We start from the raw sequence: 18,117 nt of genomic DNA, 5'->3' as shown, positions 1-18,117 counted from the left end.
CATGCAAATATATAATGAGAATTTAGGAAACACATATGATGTTTGTTCAGAAGAAAAAAGGAAACACATGATGTAGATATGAAATTAAAGACATATATAAATTATACATACCGTTAATGTGTTAAGGAAGCAAAAGGGCCACCGCATTCGATTTTACAGAATTCGAAGCAATCGCCATCGCCATCGCGACAAGGCCTAGAACATTGACGGAAACAACGAGTCAAACCCTTGTCTTGTTCTCCAGCTTTTTTTGTGGCCGCAACGGTTAAGGGAGGGACAGGGCCACCACATTTGACTTTACACCTTTCTAAGCAATTGCCATCGTTATCGCGGCAAGAACTAGAACATAGACGGAAACAACGAATCCAATCATTTTCTTCTTGTCCAGCTTCTATTGTGACCGCAACTGCCATCACCATCATTATCAATACGATCGCACACTTGTCTTCTCTACTTCTTAGATCTTTTATCTTTCTTTTTCTTTATCTTAAGAATGTTATATTGTTTTTCATGAAACCAAACTCTATTTAAATAGGTGATATGATACATTCATCTCTCTGTTTTTTTTAAGGTAGATTTATTCTTACGTTGACCACGAGTTGTTTTGTGATTTCTTACTTTATTTTCATGATTCATTGCTATATTGATTTCAAAAAATACATATAACCAGTAACAAGCATAGTAACATATATATTTTAATATAGAAGGTTTTTTTTTTGTAATTAGAAATAGTTCTTGCCGTCTTATCTAATTAGTGAAAAATGCTGAGATGGTACAACGACACGTCAGTGTGTATTGGCGTCAAGATTCAAATGAAAACCTTTAAAAAAAAAAAAAAAAAAAGCTCAAAAAAAGCTCTCCAACGGCTCTCTTCTTGGAACTCAGATGATGCGACCAAAACGAGGAGCTCATAAAGTTTCTTCCTTTTGCGAAAAGAAGCCCTAATTCAATATACTCTAATTCAATTCTCTTGATATTTTTTGAGATTTGATATTTTTATTCACATAACAATGGAGTCTACGCCTCCTTATCATCGATCGAACACTAAATCAGTTGCTTCGCGTCTGGCTCGTGTTAATAGTTCTGTCCAAGAAGCATCTCAAAGTCTCTCTCTTGATTTGGTTCTATCGTCTCCGAACCCATCATCACCTGTCTCTCTCAGATCCTCCTCTTCCCCTGTTCCTCTTGGCGATATCCTCCTCTTATCTCCTTCTCCGCTTCGCAAATCGAGGACCCGTTTAGCCGATCGACTCGAAATGGCTTCTGAGGATGCTGCGGCGGATCCAGCTGCTGCGGTGGTGCGTAAGCGTGGTAAGGGGAAAGGAGGGCAAAAGGGTCTTTTAGTTTCTCCAAGGAATCCCCGGAGATCGAGGCGGAGATCGGAGGCGGTTGTGGAAGAGAAAGACGCTAACTTGGTGGTCGATGATGTTATCGTAAAGCCTAGGAAACGTAAGACGAATGGTCGCTCTAAGAAGGATAAGCAAAGTGTGTCAGCTCCTTCTTCAGATCTTCCAAGTACTCTTCTTCTTTCTCTGAGCTTTTATCATCAATCATCATACGCTTATGTGTTTCTGATTTGGTGTTTGTGTGTTTGGATTTGTTGATATGGTGAAGATGATTGTCAAAGCGATTTGAATAGTATCGGAGAGATTATCAGTGATTTGGTTATGTGGAGAGATGTTGCGAAATCGACCCTCTGGTTCGGTTTTGGGTGTTTGTCTTTCTTATCTTCTTGCTTTGCCAAAGGAGTCAACTTTAGGTACATACATACATTAGTATCCTCTCTAGTTTGTATTTTCTCTTGGATTAGGCTCAGCCTGATGTCAAAGTCATGACCTTTTTCTTTGTTTTGAAGCGTTTTCTCGATGGTTTCCAACCTAGGACTTGTGTTACTTTGCGGCTCGTTCTTGTCAAACACTCTTTGTCAAAGGTATACTCTACTTCTGTGGTCTCTTTGCAGTTTTGTTTGGCCTTCTCCAGAAGCTGCTAATGATATTTAGTTTGATCCATCAATGTTTTTATCTTTAGGGATAATGAAGAGACTAAGAGGGTGTTCCATGTGAGTGAAGATGATGTCTTGCGCTTAGCTAGACGAGTGCTTCCTGCAGCCAACTTTTTTATCTCAAAGGCTAGTGAGCTTTTTTCAGGAGAACCATCAATGACACTCAAAGTAAATATCGACGTTTGCTTCTCCCTCTCTCTCTATCAAATTAGTTTAGGTGGTTTACTTGCCCTTTCATCTGTTGTTTCTCTTTTGTAACAGGTGACACCATTTCTTCTACTTGGAGCTGAGTACGGTCATTTCATAACACTGTGGAGGCTATCCGCATTTGGTATAACATTTGGAACACAAACTGTAACATTGTTAAGCATGATAGGAACTGAGCTGATATGTGTGTAATGTTACTGAAACAGGTTTTTTCCTCAGCTTCACCATTCCAAAGCTGTATTCATGTTACACCGATCAGATTAGCCAAAGAGGTGAAAAAACGAATTGCACCCATTTAGATAATGTCAATTTGGTTACAATCAGCAGTCAAGTGTTTGTAGAGGTCTTTAACTGGTTCAATGATTTTAAATCTTGACTTGATTTGAGTTTCATTTGTGCAGTTGAAAGAGTGAAAACCAGAATAGGTGAAGCATGGGGAGTCTGCTCGCACAAGAAGATCTTGGCCGGCTCTGCAGTGACAGCCTTTTGGAACTTGACAAGCATAAGAACCCGAATTTTTGCGGGTAAATTGACCTAACCAATGGTTGACAGAGTATTTGATTTGCCTAATATCAAGATATAACCTTTTAGTCTTTCATGTTTTGCAGTTTTTATCATCCTAGTGATATTTCGGTATAAGAGACAGAATATAGAGCTATATCCCGAGGAAGTCGAGCCTGTTGAGGATGACAAACCTGTTGAGGATGACAAGCCAGAAAAAGAAACCTTTCCACAGAAAGTAGATTCAGTTCCAGAGGAAGGAGATTCAGTTCCAGAGGAAGAAGAACAGATACAGCCATCAGAAGAGCGAGCTTTAGTGGTGGTGGTTGCAGAAACTGAAGGATCAAAAAACCTCTAGTGTTTGCATTTGTGACTAATTACATTAAACAGAGATGCAATTTTAAATCTCGAGTTTATAATAGAGAGGATGGAGGATATCTGTTTTTGTTATGAAAATTTGAAGACAAAGAGATCCATTTAACAAAGCTTCTCATCTCTCACCGACACTACAATGTTACATAAAGGACATGGGACAAGAAGTAACTTAAAACCTTCATTCAAGTTTAAGGTCGAATTAAGTGTCAAAACTGCTCCTTGCTATTATATCATTGATTGTAATGTATCCAAACTCATGGATGTTTCCATGTTTTAAATTAGTAAAAGTGGTATGTTTTGGGTTTACAAGATTGCAATTTTGATTTTTGAGTTTGTTTTGATGCAACAGAGATCATGGAGTGTTGAAATAAAAGATGGGAGGACATTTGTCTTTGATATGGAAATTGAAGACAGAGATCATTTGTGTTTGAGCAGTACAACAATTATTCTTTGCCTAAACTCTCTTAAGCTTCTCTCGAATTCGCATTGGGTACGCGTAGACATCATCAAAAGTCCTCTTTGCAAGCTGATAAATTATACCAAACATCAGTAACTCGTCTAACCAATACAACATGGCTTAATAGGCTGAAAACAAACACAACTCTCCAAGAAAATCAGATTAAAAAAAAAAAAGAAAAATCAAGAGGGTTTTTGTTCCTAAGTTTTCTGGGGAAGAAAGGCTTTAAAAGGTAGAGTTTTGTACATAAACTGTTGCTTCAGTGTTCTTCTGGCTAACTCATCACACATCATCATTGCAAGCTGGGAGTATAAGACCAATCAGTAATTATTCCTTCATTAAATACTCTACAAATCAACTCAAATGGAATAACCAACAAGAAAAGACCGCACTTTCCATTAAAAAAATGCCGGGTACATGTAAGAAGACATGACGAACCGGCTCTGAAACACAATGCAGCATCAAACATTGATCATTGTATCTAAAGCCTAGTGTCTGAAACCCAGCCTAATTGTTTATAGAAAAGTTCATAGAATGTTATTTGCAGGAAACGCACATCTTGGCTTCTTTGTCTTCATATACTCTTGTGTCAGCCTACAACATCGAAAAACTAGACCAATTGAGCCGCCATCTCTTTTCAACATTAAGCAGAAAGACAACAACAATTGATCCAGTTTTTCAACCATAGCAACAAACAAAAGAATCTAAACTGACTGAAGCTTCTTAAATGGCAAATCTAACATCTTTCTCAACCCATGTCTGATACAAACATCTATAAAGCCGATACAGAAACAGTTCTCACAACAAGTCATCAAACAAACAAAAAAATCATATTCAAGCATTACAGAATCTAAAGAAAAGGATTTGGGAAAGTTACCGTCAGAGAGCCAGCCATAGCTTTGCCCTGAGATAGAGAGCTTTGAAGTCAATAACGCTGAAGCTGTAGCCGTGTGGTATGGCAACATTGACTCCACACAAAAGCTCAGTTCCACAGGATTGCTATCATCACATCAAAAATAAACAAAATGAATGTATTAAGTAATGATAGTGAGGTCTTCTTCATTGAAATTTACATCAAGATACAAAATCCTTCTTTTTTCACAAATTGGCTTGAATTGGTACCCTTTTCATAAAATTCTTCATTCAAAGATATAAACTTTGGATCACATATCTCCTCAAGTAGCACAGAAGTATGAAATGGGATCAAATAAGAAAATGGGTAAAACAGCAGAAAGGCACATGAGACAAACCGGAGAGGAGAAAGCAGTGGGCTTCTTCTGGCAGTAGCTCTAAACAAAGGCGGGGCTGATTTCGCTTGAGAGGCGAAGCGACCAGTGGAAGCACCGACGCTCCGAGACGAAGCAGCTCGAAGCATCGATCTGGCGACGGCGGATGCGGCCATCGGAAGAGAGAATGAAATGAAGATCAAAAACTACGGCTGCGAAGAGAAAGAAGAGATTTTGGAGAATTCGATTGGCTTCCGATTACGATTACGGGGAAATGAGATAAACCCTATGAAACCGTTGAAGGCCTCTTTTTGTTTGGACGAAACGTTATTTTCCATATAAACGCGCGTTTGCGACGATTCTGTTTAGTTGGGCCTTTCGAAGGCCCAATTTCACTACTCTGTATTTTAAAAGTTGTCTGCACAGTACAGTAGTGTGTAAGATGCTTTTAGAAGTAAGTAATTGTCACTATGGGATCATTTATGGATCGTGAATTGGTTTATGCTGACGATAAAAAGTTCAATATTTGATGTATTGACTTGAGCGACTAAAACAAACATAGACTAAAGTTGTACGTGTCATATATAGAAAGATCCCAAGATCATGAAAACAAAGCTTAACCGGATATAGAAAGAAAAAAAGGCATAAAAGCAAAAGATCATAGATGAAATAATGCAAAACTAGTGACAACTGATAGATAATGCAGTAGGAAGCAGAAGCATCCCTCATCACTCCTCTCTGTAGTCTGGGTTCTCCTTTAAGATGATGAATCCTTCTAGTATCGGCGACAGAGGAATGTATCTGTTTGCCAGTTACATACAATCCGAGTTTTGTAATCAGATACCAAAGCTTTTCATTTGAAAAAGAAAAAAGACAAGGGTAAAAAGGGAGGAAGAAGAACATACTTGTCTGTGGCTAGTTCGGCTCTCTCTCCAGCAGCCAAGAGAACAGGTGTAGAGTGTGTCTGGAAACCTGTTATGGTCTTGGGGCGACCCGCTTGTCCAACTACATCAACTGCTTGTCCAACCCGCACTGGCACTGACAGTGGCTTCAGGTTTTCATCTACTGTCAACATCATCCTTGGCTACATTTTTATAAACAAAAGTTAGGATCAAAGTCAATCATAGCAACTAGCAAGTCCAACAGAACTAATTAACAGAAGGGAGAAAGACGGGACTATGATGCACTCACTTGCATCGCCAAGACGAGGAAGTACAGCACATAATGGTATTTCCCCAGTATGATTGGTTTCATGTCAAGGCATGCATGCAAAAGTGTCACTATACCGGCAAGTGCGGTTCTGCATGAATAAGGTTCACATGAGCAAAGTCAGGATTCACATGACAAAGCTTTAAAAAAAATCCAACCATCAAAAATCTCTAGTTATAGTGGTAACAGAGAGAATGATCAACTTACGGCGATAGCAAGAACCGTTCTGAGTGGAAGGGGCTGAGTGTTAAGAGGCCCTTTCCCATGTGCACCAGCCCTTGAGCAATACGCACCTGCATAATGAGTTGCCTCGTGAGTTCAATAATTCCAACAAGAACAACAGTTTTACTGTGAGTGGACAAAACAAAAATGAGGAGCACATTACACAGAAGAGAAGACTGGTGTCCTTGTAATAATAGCTGGAGAGGTTCCGAAGCATCCCGGCTATCCTTGCGTTATTAGTTCCAGCGCCAATCAGTCCCAATGATATAATTGCTGCCTGTAGGAGTTAAAAGAAAGATCAGTCCCCTCTCAATACTAATCAATGGAATAACTAGTAGACAGACAGTGAAGCGAAATGATACTAACCATGGCAACTTCCGAATCTGTGTCATGACTAAGCCGGCTCAAGGTGTCCATTACAGTCACCTGGAATTGTGGGAAAAATAAAAAACCAGCATTAACTCTATTAAACAGCCAGCAATATTATGTAAGCAGGTGAAGTAAAACTAGATTTACAAAAGTATCACCTTTGGATTTGATATACATAGAAGACCAAGGGCTAATGGTACAGCACGCCGAATGTTTTGTTCTCCATATTGTAACATCCGCTCCAAAGAACGGATCTCCATATCAATGCCCAGTTCTTCAGACATAGCAACCATTGCTAATCCAAGTACAGCTGGACCCTGGTGGATATCACCTTTCTCAAGATGCTCTCCACACTGAGCAAGAAGGTCTTGGACCTGAACATATTAGTGGGAGTCAACAACTAAACTAAAAGCAATGAATTGTACCAACTAACCACCAGCACAACTAATTAGATACCTTTAGGACATTCCCAGTTCCAGCATAAGCACAGGAAAGAAGTGTCATATCACAATACTTTCTAATCTTCTCATTGAAGGTCTTTGAAACTTCAGCTGTAGCCTCTACACTTTCCTGGTAGATAATGAAACAAGTTGATGATGAGAAACGCAAATTATTATTTATGTACATAGAGCTAGATTAAGTACAACACATAGCCAACCTGTTTGCCCAGGTATAGAAGTCCAAGACCAAGTGGCAAGAAACGAGTGAGGGCATCTCCCAGTTCTGCCTCACTTCGATCCATCAAAGCAAATATAATAGACTGTGCCACTTCTTCGTTACAGGAACCAACATAGATCATTCCCAAAGAAAGTGAAGCGAATGCAATCACATCAAGAGGCGCTTTCGCATCATTCAGTATCGGAGACAATTTGCTTCTAATCTGTAAGAAACAGTGCACATGTTAATGTTTTGTGAACACCTAAAACATTTAACTAATAATATAGAAAAGAAAATAGCATGTCTTGACCTGGTCATTTTGGGAACCAGCATATGAAATTCCAAGACCCATTATAGCACCAATTCTGACAGACGAATCCTCTTTGTCTATATAGTCTCCAAGAAGTGCTAATGCCTGAGAAATAAAGCTGAGTGAGATGGAAGAATAGCTGACAATATTAGCACATATCATTCCTGCAAACATAACATCAACTCACAGGATCACAATCGTTCTTAACGCCACAATTTACAATCCCAACTCCCAGCAGTGCTCCAGCAATGATAGGATTATCATTACTATGAAAATATTTGTCTAGTTGGGAAAGTCCGGAGTCTACATCCCACAATTGAATCATACCCTATCATAGGGAAACAACAAGATCTGGTTATAATTTCTACTTCCATGATCTGAACACAGAAAATATATTCATCAAATAAAAAAAAGTATACCAGACTAGCAGCTGCACTAGTCTTGCCATGTTCTTTATTTTTGAATAGCCAATTTCCAGAAGATCCGGTGGTTGAGTCTGAAGTTACTGTCATTAGTTTGTCCTGCAATAAGCAAATATATTAAGAGGACATATCTTCCACTAGATCTTTTTTTATAACAATCTGCAAACATACCTGACCAAAACCAGCATTTACAAAGGCATTGACAAAGGTAGCAGCCAAATTCTGTCTAGCAGAATCCACGCTTGCACCAGAGCTGGCCCTGCCATCGAGCAAGTGAGCCTACAAAGTTCAAAGGGATAGATTAAAGACTGAGGAAAACATTTGCAACTAAATAAACGAGTAGCAGACCTAACATCCATTAAAACTGATTTACCTTGTAGATGTCTTCAGGTGTTTTGGCCTCCATGACCTCAATATCCCTTGCAAGAGTCAGATATCCTTCACTTAACTTAGTGTTGTTTACAATATCCTGTAAGGCTTCTCGGTCATCATCATCTGCAACCATCTCATCATCAAGGTCAAAGGTTATACCCTGCGAAAAGAAGCATAAGAAAGTATGTCAGTCGGTATTATGTCTCTATATGAACGGCAATTTTAAGCAGTGATGCAGCAGTTAATCAACGTCTGCCATAAAAGAGAATAAATGGAGGACAAGGTGAAAGAATGAAGTCTTTACAGACAAATAATACAAAGTTGGACTAAAAAGAGAGACGTCAAGGAACTAGCCCAATATCCATGGCAAATCAAGAAACAGATTCAAATTCCCTCCAGATCATGCTCGAGAACAACTACAAAAAGTTTTCTCATTTTTTATCTATTGATTTTATGTGACATCAGGAAAGTTAAATACACTCGAACAAAAGCACAACCAACTCAGATAGCATATTGGAGTAAGATCCAAAATCAAAACATACTTACAGAAAAGAAGGAATGATATGTAGTTGTTAAATGTAGTGAAATAGAGATAGTTAAGGACTTACATGACGAGCAATCATGTAGCAGAACTGTTTCTTCCTTAGCAGATCAGCACATGAGGTAAATACTTGTTTAACGTACTGCAATACAGAAAATATATCATGGAGCACATTAAACATCAAAAAATCCAGACAAATACTCAATATACTTGACATAGAGGATTCATTTTTCCAGCTGCTACACATACAGAAAGAATTAAATGATACTACGTTCTATAGGAAGATTAAATTCCGACCTGCGTGTTATCAAGAAATAGTGCAATCTGCAGAGCGTTTGGATATTCTTCAAACTTCATGTAAATCATGTAGGAAATATCTAGAACCAACATGTCATCTGGTCCAGGAAGGTACCTGCAAATTCAAATATATAAGACGTCAAAGAGATTTTTGAGCGCAATATAGACAAAGTTCATTACTTGTTTCTACATGACTGGTCTAAGAAATATCAGTAAAATAAAAAGATGGCTGGTCTAAACCGCAAATAAGATTGGAGAACATTAAAATTAATAAGGATTGAGAATGTTGAAAGTACTTTGCTGCACTTGTGAGATAGTTGCATGTCCTCTTGAAATTTGTTTTGTCTACATGCTCAAGTAAGAGATCAAGATCCTCAACATCCATTAAAAGGTCAACAGCTTCGGTTTCTGCATTATGCTGCAAGGAGTAAAATGAAACCATTTAGACAGATAAAAACCCCAAAGGTCTAGTCTCAAGCCTATTAATTATTAAATCCATTCCTATATATGCACGACAAGGGCCAAAGAAACAAAGAAAATATAACAACCGTTAGAAATTTACCTTCATGTGAAAAGCAACAATTTGCTGCACAAGCTCCATTAAATCGTCAATAGGGGCCTCTTCACTCTGAGATAATGAGATAACCATGACTCAGTAACCTTGATTATTTAATAAAATACATATAGTCATTCCTTAAAACTCCAACCGTTAGTAGGATAAACCCAAACACAACTTCCAATAACCCTAGAATATGGGCACAAGTCTGAGGACAAGAAACTGAATCACCAAAGACATGGAAAATTGATTTCTAACCTGACGCTTTGTATACTCTTGTGCAATCTCTCCAGCAAGATTCCTGACATATTCGTGACCCCATGATCCAATGTCACCCTCTGTTCCAATCAACCTATAACCTAAGCTTTCCTGGAATAATATTGTCGAAGAAAGTGGATATCAGTTCAAAGTATGCCACAAAAATACAAATCAGAAAAATGAACTCAATAGAGTTCTACAATAAAAAAAACCAGAACAGCTGTGTTAAGGCAGAACAGAGAGGGGGTGAGCAGAAAGAAATGAAAAGGAAACCGGAGGCATATAAAGATGGAACAAATAGGTGAAAAATTAAGCTTTATATAAATGCAATATCAGTACTAGAGGCATACCCTTTCACCCTCCGCAGACATGGTAAGGGCCAAGACAGACAAGATGTCGGACAAGTACTTCTGCAAACATAGCAAAAACATTCTTCAAGCCATACCCAAGAATAGGAACAAAGAAGGTGTTAACGAGGCATGATTTGAAATCTATGATGACATACCTTGAGGTCAGAATCAGCCATTGTTTCATGAAATGCTTTAAGAGTTCCATAATGGGGACGGAGAAACTTAAGTGGCTTGGGAACTGAAGTCATGGAGCTAGTTGAAGCCCGGATTTCCTGCCTACGGAACCAAAAAACAAGGAGGTTAACTTAAGGCACAGAGTTATAAAAACACAAACATGTACGTACACTAAGGGCAGAAAGAAAAAAACAAGACTTTATAAGTTCTACTATTCCTAAGGACAATAATCTTAAAAACAGAGCTGACCAAGTCAAATTTCAGTTTAAAAGATTCACTAATTACCTCATGCTTTCAAGAGCAGCCTTCTGCAACTCCGGGTTGGGATCCTGAACTCTCTCAACATAGAGCTCAAGGTTCTGCTTTAGTTCCAAGTCCTCTTCAGACTACAGTCACACACCAAGTAAGTCGAGTCACTAAGTGAGAGACCATATACAATCTACAAAAAATCTCCTCTCATCACAATTTAACAGCTTTCTAATCCCACTTACTCGAATGGCGACATGACATTCACTTCCCTAGGTTAAAAACCCTAATTCTGTAAAATACTAACTCAAATTCGATCGATTTCAATTTGCAAAGTGACTGCAGATCCTACAGATTTGAAATTAAATTCCCTTCTGATGAACCCATATACTAACGATACACAATGTTGAAAAAGAAAAGGCAAATCAAAACGGAGAAGGAACAAACTTACCAAATCCTCCTCCTTTTTCTCATCCTTCTTCTTGGGATCCTTAGAAGGAACCTTCACGGTAGCTTCATCCTGCTTCGCACCGCCTCCGACGCTGTTGGGATCCTGAGTTGGAGCCATCTCTAGTTCCGAATTAGCACCAGATCAATCTGAAGAACCCTTCGAAAGAGCTTGAAATTAGAACACTCTGCCGAATCGAGAAGCTTTCTCTCTAAACACTAAATTTGCAGAGAAGAAGAAGAAAAATAAACTAGCGAGGAATTAAGACAAAACTCTTCTGCAACTCTAAAGTCTGAAGCAAAGCATTACATTAAACGAATGTATAAAAAAATATTGGAATCGGAGGAGATAACCCCTCAATCAAGATTTCTACTAACCGAATCAGGCCCATTAAAAACTTTTATGTTAATTGGGCTAAACTTAGTGGGTTCTTCTCACATAGGTCCGTCCGAATGTCTAAAATTCGAATATTCATATTTTTATGGTGGTGTATTTTCATGTTTGTGTAATGGATTTTTTATTTCGGGCAAAAACGAAAATGTCAGATGATATTATCTGCATTTCGGAAAGTTAAAGTTTTATTTGAAAATCAAGATAAAATTAATGAAATATAGTTCAACCATGCATGTTATTAGCAGGTTCCATGTTGGAAAACGCATTTTTCAAACTTTGTATTGTTCGGAGTTATGGTTTCCAAAATAATACAATTTGAAAACTGCGTTTTCCAATATGGAACATGCTTATACGGTCGGAGAAATCCTTTTTCCTGATTAAAGTTTAGAACCCATGGTTTACTGTGAATTTAGTTATATGAACTTTAATTAGACACAAAAAAACTAGCTAGTATATATTGATCGGTATGGGATGTCCGGTTAAGAAAAATAAATAAGTTTCATTAATTTTCTTCGACCAAAGTCCTTTGCTAAATTTGAACCGATATATTGTAGTATTCATTGTGGTTAAAGTATTGGGGTTTTAAGACCATGCATATTTAGGGCATCATTATTGGGGGTATCTTAGAGGGCTAAGATTATACCCCAATTTTGCAAAGGAAATATCTTATATATTATATAAGATATTTTCTTTGCAAAATTAATGATGGTCTTAGTTCGGTGTGAATGTAATAATATTGCAACTTTGTCTCTTTATTTTTTGCTAAACATGTAAATTTTCATATTGATGAAACAAAATAGGTTTTACAAGGTAATAACCAAAAACTTGGTTCCTTGGCAAAACTTTGTCTCTTTTATGATATACTAGCAGTTGATCCGCGCTCCGCGCGGGAGGTTTATAATTTTGTTTCGTTGATTTTTTATTCATATTGTGATATTTTATTATTATTTTTAATTGATTTTCAAAAATATTATAATTATTTTCTCTTTAATTATTATCTTTCAATACTCAAATTTGGATTAAAAGCAACTGATTCAATTTATGAAATATCATTTTTTTTTCTTTTTAATCATGTTATAAACTAATATTTCACTTTCATTTTATTTTTCTTCTTTATAATTTTATATATACAATTACATAAATGTTGTTTTAGTCTACCATAAATTTAAATTTTACTTCCATTCTAAAACTCAGTAACATATTTAAAATATTAAATTATGATCACTTTAAAATGAAAGTTGAATAATATTATTACCACTAATAAAAAAATTAAAGTATTGTTTTTCTTATTTTAACATTTCAATTTTTTTACATAGTTTATTTTATTTATATAAACTTTATATTAATTAAATAAATAACATAAATATGCACTAAATGAATGTTTTAAATTTATTTTAATGTTTAAACAAAAATGTGGCTTAGGTGGATGCTTAGGTGGCATCATGAGAAGAGAGAAAAAGCTAACTTTATATATATAGATAAATACGTACGTACATATATAAAAAGAGAGATAATTAAGTGTACATGTATGAGTGCAAAATTAATGAGATGCTAGTAATTAATAGTATACGCATGTGTATGTATGTATGAAGACTCAATTATGAAGCGAGAGGGACCATTCAAAATTTTGAAGGAGACGAGAGAGACTGAGAGAGAGAGAGTGGTCACAATTGGGAGAAACGAAGAGGTCATTACGTTGGATTTTACGTTGCCTCCATGCACTCTCCTCTCCCTTCTCCCTCTTATCTCGTGGTCCTCTCTCTCATTGTTCTCTCTATCCCAAATTAATATACGTTTTTTTAATTATGGTAAAAATCTCAAAAACTCGTGACTGATTCATTTCTCCCCTAAACCGTGTGGAGTTTTTAAGTAAACTTACCTTAACGTAAATCACTAGCTAAATCTATATGACTATATATATTTTGGCCTCTTTATTTATAATCGAGGACATTGATCATAAACTTATACTTATAATCAAAATGCATACATACAACGTTTCCATATGCGTTCATGAATATGTCATTTATTTGCGTTAATAGCTAGAGAGAAGAGTGTACGTAGCACCCTATACGGTACATACATATATATGTAATGGTCTCCTTATTAGTCACATGGGACGGACGTTTATAATTTAAGTAAACCGGCCCTAAACTCTCAACACTCAACAAGGGTCAAAAACAAAAACAACCCTTGGAAAAAAGAAAAAGGATACAAGAATTTAAAGACATGTCGTCGAATTTTGTTTGGCGCTTGTCCGTTTCAGTCACAAGACGCGGTTACGTTGGCGGAACCTCAGAGACACCGTGACGGTGAAGCTCTGTCATAACACCGTCCACAACCGGTGGTTTCAATCCCAACGGAAGTGGCAGCCACGGCCTCGTCAATACATCTCCTATGGCTGCATCCACGCTCTCCTTTGACTATTCCATTCATCATATATACACACACAAGAAACAAGTCAAACTCAAAAATCTAGTAATATAATCAAATGAGAAAAGTCAAACTCGACAACAATCAAACCATTATATTAGATGATTCTTACCGGATGCAAGTCCACCGGAGGACGAGCCCCACCGAAGCCATGATTTGGTTTGTACACCGCGTGATGCGGCGGCATAGCGTGTGGGATTCCAGCAACTGGAGGTGCTCTAAATCTCTATACAATTAGCGGTAAAAAACAAGATGTAAACATATATAGGAGAAAAAATGGGTATAACTACGGAAATAATCTTAGATATGTTTGTTCATTACCGTAGTTGTGTTCGGCATATACGAAGCTGTCCCGTTATGAATCTACATGCGACCAAATAGTAATGTTATAATTTAGAAAGACAAGCATATAATAACCGGTTTAATCTCATAGAAAATAAAATTACTATGATGAAAAAATATTAGTTGGTTTTATCAAATGTGGGATCTTACTGGATGCCAGTAGGGTGAATCGGAGACCGGCCAAAACGGTGGATTAGACATGGCGGTAGAAGGTGGAGGTAAGTGTTTGGGCCACATATGAGACATGACGGACTGATCCACCGTGGGATGTCCCCACACATGCAACGGTCTAAACGGATGGTGGTGGACAGGTGGCGCTGGTGCCACAGCCACGGGCGTCGGTGGAAACCCGAGAGTGGGTGCTGGTGCAAGCCATCCATTCTTACTCCGACCATTAACGTTACCTCCGGTGTCTACCCCGTAGATATGCCGTTTGCGAGTCCAATTAGCCGCTTCAGCCTCACGAGCAAGCAAATGTTTCCTATGAGACCTATATTTCTAGTACACCAAAATATATAATAACAAAACACTTATTTTGGTTGTGATTAATGCAAAAAAATATACAAGATAATGCGTAAGTAAAGTAAATTAAGACTTACTTGAAGGTGACTAGCGACGTTGTGACGAGTGAGACAATGGACTCCCATAAGCTCCAGAATTCGAGAAGGAACAGCTTTGTCCACTCCTAACTGTTCCACTGCCTCCACGAATCTCCTGTGTAACTCTGGTGTCCAATCCACCTTCACACACATCCCAACATCATATAAGATATAAAGCCATGCATCTCTTCACTATATATATTATTTCAATACTTTTTTTACATACTCATATTATAATGACAACAAAATTCACAGTTAGCTCCTAACTATTTTTCATTACTTTTCAGAAATTATATGAGTCTTGGACTAGAAATATAAAAAGCTTAATAAGCTTATAGAGATGCACGTGATATGTCTTTCCAAGAGTTTTTTTTTGTAAACATAACTAAAAAATATGGAAATTTTATAAGAATTTGCAAGAAAAATAAATTGAATCTAAACGAAATAATCCACTTTCAAGAAAATAAAAATCTATGTAAGAATTAATATCGGTTCATTTTTATAAAGTCTAACTAGGGTTTGTTGTATTCATGTATTTAAGATTAGTGTTTTTATAATATATGATAATATGTTAAATACTTACCTTCATCTTTCGCTTCCCTTCGTTGTTACTGAGGCGATTCACGTTCTTGGAAGAAGCAGAAGAAGGATACTTCTTTTTCCGGTCGCTAGTGTGAGCGTCATAAGTCACCGTCTCCGCCGCAGCATCATCTCTTTTGCTTATGACTTCTTCACCTTTCCCGGAAACACCCTTGTAATTAGTCTCCCCTTGGCTATCAGTCTTGTCCGACGCGGTAGTAATCGTGGAAGAAGCGTTCATGTGGTCGGAGAAGTCCCCGGCTAAGATCTCGGGGTCAATCTCCAAGTCAGGAAGCACATCTCCGGCGACACCGAATAGATCGTCGAAGTCAATGATGTCGAGGAGATCGCCGTGGTCAGGGAAATCCAAGAACTCATCCTCCTCCATGTTGATCTTGAATCCACACGACGACGTATCAAGAAACTCTGACGCTCCGTCGCAACCATCTCTTGTCGACGGAGACAGAGCTAACATCGATCAATCTTCACTTGTAGATCCAACTAATTAATTTCCAAATATAATCGGAGAGAGGGAGAGGGAGAGAGAGATGTAGATAGGTAGACTTAGAATAGAGAGCTAGACATGTTTTGATATCCAAAGTAAAGTCTCTTTGTTCTCCCCTAAAGCCAAATATAAAAGTTTGAAAGCTTGACGAATATTAAAGACGAGAGTAAATTCATTTTTATGCTAGCTATTTATAGAGAGAGTGAGTGAGAGAGGGAGAGAGCAATTATATATAAGTCCATAACCAAAAATAAAATAAAGAAAATGGTTAATTCTAAATGGTAAAGAAAACATTTTAGGGTCAAACTTAAACAAAGTTTAATTATGTGTCGCGGTCATATTAGCAAGTCACCCTAACGATATTTTTTATATTTAATAAAAAAAGATGATTATGTGTCTATAATTGTAACATATTTAGATAGGATCATAATTAACTCGAAAGAGACACGGCTTCTTGTATATTTCTTATCTGCATTTAATTTTGTAATTTTGAAATAGTGTTTTCAACAAATATTTGTGATACCCTATACTACTAAACAATAAAAAGTACGTTTGAGAAAAAGTATAAAAACGTAAATTTAAACACACGGTGCATGGATATAATTCATATGTATGCTGCATGCAAATTTAAATCTGAAAAGTATACATACAAAGTTTTAAATTATGTTAAAAGAATATCGAGTACTATCAAAATAGGATTGCACATGATGCATTTTTCTTAGTGGAGTTTTAAGTGCTTATTTTGTTGGTACGTAACAAAAACAATTTATTGTGGCCGCAATGGATCAGAACCACAACTTTAAAGTTCGATATCTAATTGTCGCATTTGTCTCTTTTACCGTTTTCGGTATTTTGGTTTTGGTCTGTCTCGACATTATTTGACAAAAATAAATTTGAAATGCGTTAATCACTATTTTATCATTGTATGGTATGTAACATAGAAAAATATTTAGGTTACGTTACAAATTTTGATATGTACGTACAAACATGTCTTTTATTAGTACTATATGTGTAGTTGAGAGATTATGTGCATCTTTTTTGTTTAGTTAGTACACATATCATGTGATCATGATTTTGTAGTTTAATAATTTGTACTAAATGTCTATTGCCTCTTTTGTTTTGTCGACATTTCTCGAGTTTGAAATTGAAACAGCTTGTGTTAGTTGTAGATGATCTTCTGCTGGTCAACTTATAGATCTAACCAGTGGTTCTCATGTTGAATATGGTAAGTGTATATATATAAGATGATCAATCATTTACTTGTATAGTAGCTAGTAGTATCTCTTTGCTGACGAGAATGAGGCTTACAAATGAAGAAGCCTTTGGAAGATGCTCTTATATATATATAAAAAAAGGACAGAGTTGTCTCTTTTTACGTATAAGTGGACATGCACGATCGACCTTATATATATGATGGGTCCTCAAAGAGCTACAATAATTGTTGTTCTTGCACTACAAAAAAAGAGTGATCTTGCAACACCAAAAATTGTTACAATAATTTAAAATACCGTTGCAAATCATCAGGTTGCAACAAAATTGAGACACATTTTGTATTGTTGCTATTTGAGTGTTGCAAACTCACATTTGTTGCATATATGTCACAAAATTTACAATGAATTGACTTCTTGCTATTATGTCGTATTATCGCAACAAAACTATTGTAGTAACTTTGTTGTAAAATTGTGACATATATTTGCAACTTTAAATTGTTACAACTTATTGCGACATAAAACGTATAGCAAATTTCATTGCAAATTTACCATGAAGACATTTATTGTTGTATGTGTTGTATTATTGCAACAATAATTATGCAGCAAAATGGTTGTATAATTGTGACGTTTTGGTGCAACTATAAATTGTCATAAAGAAAAGCTACGTAAAATATAAAAAAATATTGTTGCATATTTTATGACGATGATGGAATAAAAAAATGTTGCAAAAATTTCACTACAATTTATACTCGTCGCATTTTTACGACAAATATATAGGCATAATTTCATTGCATATTTTTAAGATTGCAATTCTTTTTGCAACATTAATTATAGAAACTATATTATGTTTTTTCAGCAC

At 36.6% G+C, this 18,117-nt stretch overlaps 4 protein-coding genes across 7 annotated transcripts; 1 reads left to right on the top strand and 3 right to left on the bottom strand.

The window, feature by feature from the left end:
- Window positions 1-862: 862 nt before the first annotated feature.
- LOC17893158 (reticulon-like protein B17) lies at window positions 863-3,271 on the top strand. The gene is made up of 8 exons (XM_006297582.2): window positions 863-1,515; window positions 1,615-1,759; window positions 1,856-1,930; window positions 2,029-2,170; window positions 2,264-2,333; window positions 2,416-2,481; window positions 2,611-2,733; window positions 2,818-3,271. The coding sequence occupies exons 1-8, from the start codon at window positions 1,011-1,013 to the stop codon at window positions 3,066-3,068; spliced, it is 1,377 nt and encodes a 458-aa protein (XP_006297644.1). The 5' UTR covers window positions 863-1,010; the 3' UTR covers window positions 3,069-3,271.
- A 169-nt stretch (window positions 3,272-3,440) lies between these two features.
- On the bottom strand, window positions 3,441-5,056 carry LOC17891413 (protein NUCLEAR FUSION DEFECTIVE 6, chloroplastic/mitochondrial). 4 transcript variants are annotated; one of them, XM_023786534.1, is made up of 4 exons: window positions 4,793-5,056; window positions 4,420-4,541; window positions 4,099-4,136; window positions 3,441-3,611 (listed from the first exon to the last, which is right to left on the bottom strand). In XM_023786534.1, the coding sequence occupies exons 1-3, from the start codon at window positions 4,942-4,944 to the stop codon at window positions 4,132-4,134; spliced, it is 279 nt and encodes a 92-aa protein (XP_023642302.1). In that variant the 5' UTR covers window positions 4,945-5,056; the 3' UTR covers window positions 3,441-3,611; window positions 4,099-4,131. The 4 variants fall into 4 exon arrangements, with proteins under 4 accessions (XP_023642302.1, XP_006298870.1, XP_006298871.1 ...); XM_006298808.2 differs by lacking the exon at window positions 4,099-4,136 and adding an exon at window positions 3,789-3,844; XM_023786535.1 differs by lacking the exon at window positions 3,441-3,611 and adding an exon at window positions 3,826-3,844.
- A 223-nt stretch (window positions 5,057-5,279) lies between these two features.
- On the bottom strand, window positions 5,280-11,506 carry LOC17893191 (26S proteasome non-ATPase regulatory subunit 2 homolog A). The gene is made up of 23 exons (XM_006299904.2): window positions 11,203-11,506; window positions 10,791-10,891; window positions 10,487-10,607; window positions 10,332-10,391; window positions 9,982-10,092; window positions 9,730-9,795; window positions 9,464-9,585; window positions 9,168-9,282; window positions 8,938-9,012; window positions 8,331-8,489; window positions 8,129-8,236; window positions 7,955-8,056; window positions 7,723-7,863; window positions 7,536-7,640; window positions 7,227-7,448; window positions 7,025-7,138; window positions 6,727-6,942; window positions 6,566-6,625; window positions 6,363-6,476; window positions 6,185-6,270; window positions 5,960-6,068; window positions 5,674-5,852; window positions 5,280-5,569 (listed from the first exon to the last, which is right to left on the bottom strand). Exons 1-23 carry the CDS (start codon window positions 11,317-11,319, stop codon window positions 5,497-5,499), a joined length of 2,676 nt encoding a protein of 891 aa, XP_006299966.1. The 5' UTR covers window positions 11,320-11,506; the 3' UTR covers window positions 5,280-5,496.
- Window positions 11,507-13,595: 2,089 nt separating this feature from the next.
- LOC17892273 (transcription activator GLK1) lies at window positions 13,596-16,213 on the bottom strand. Its single transcript, XM_023786979.1, has 6 exons — window positions 15,547-16,213; window positions 14,964-15,104; window positions 14,515-14,862; window positions 14,344-14,385; window positions 14,135-14,248; window positions 13,596-14,012 (listed from the first exon to the last, which is right to left on the bottom strand). The coding sequence occupies exons 1-6, from the start codon at window positions 16,015-16,017 to the stop codon at window positions 13,869-13,871; spliced, it is 1,260 nt and encodes a 419-aa protein (XP_023642747.1). The 5' UTR covers window positions 16,018-16,213; the 3' UTR covers window positions 13,596-13,868.
- Window positions 16,214-18,117: the final 1,904 nt, after the last annotated feature.

The sequence above is a fragment of the Capsella rubella genome, unplaced genomic scaffold (genome assembly GCF_000375325.1).
Source record: "Capsella rubella cultivar Monte Gargano unplaced genomic scaffold, Caprub1_0 scaffold_3, whole genome shotgun sequence".
Taxonomy (NCBI): domain Eukaryota; kingdom Viridiplantae; phylum Streptophyta; class Magnoliopsida; order Brassicales; family Brassicaceae; genus Capsella; species Capsella rubella.
The sequence above is the reverse complement of the archived record's forward strand: the minus strand, read 5'-3'. Positions and strand labels throughout refer to the sequence as shown.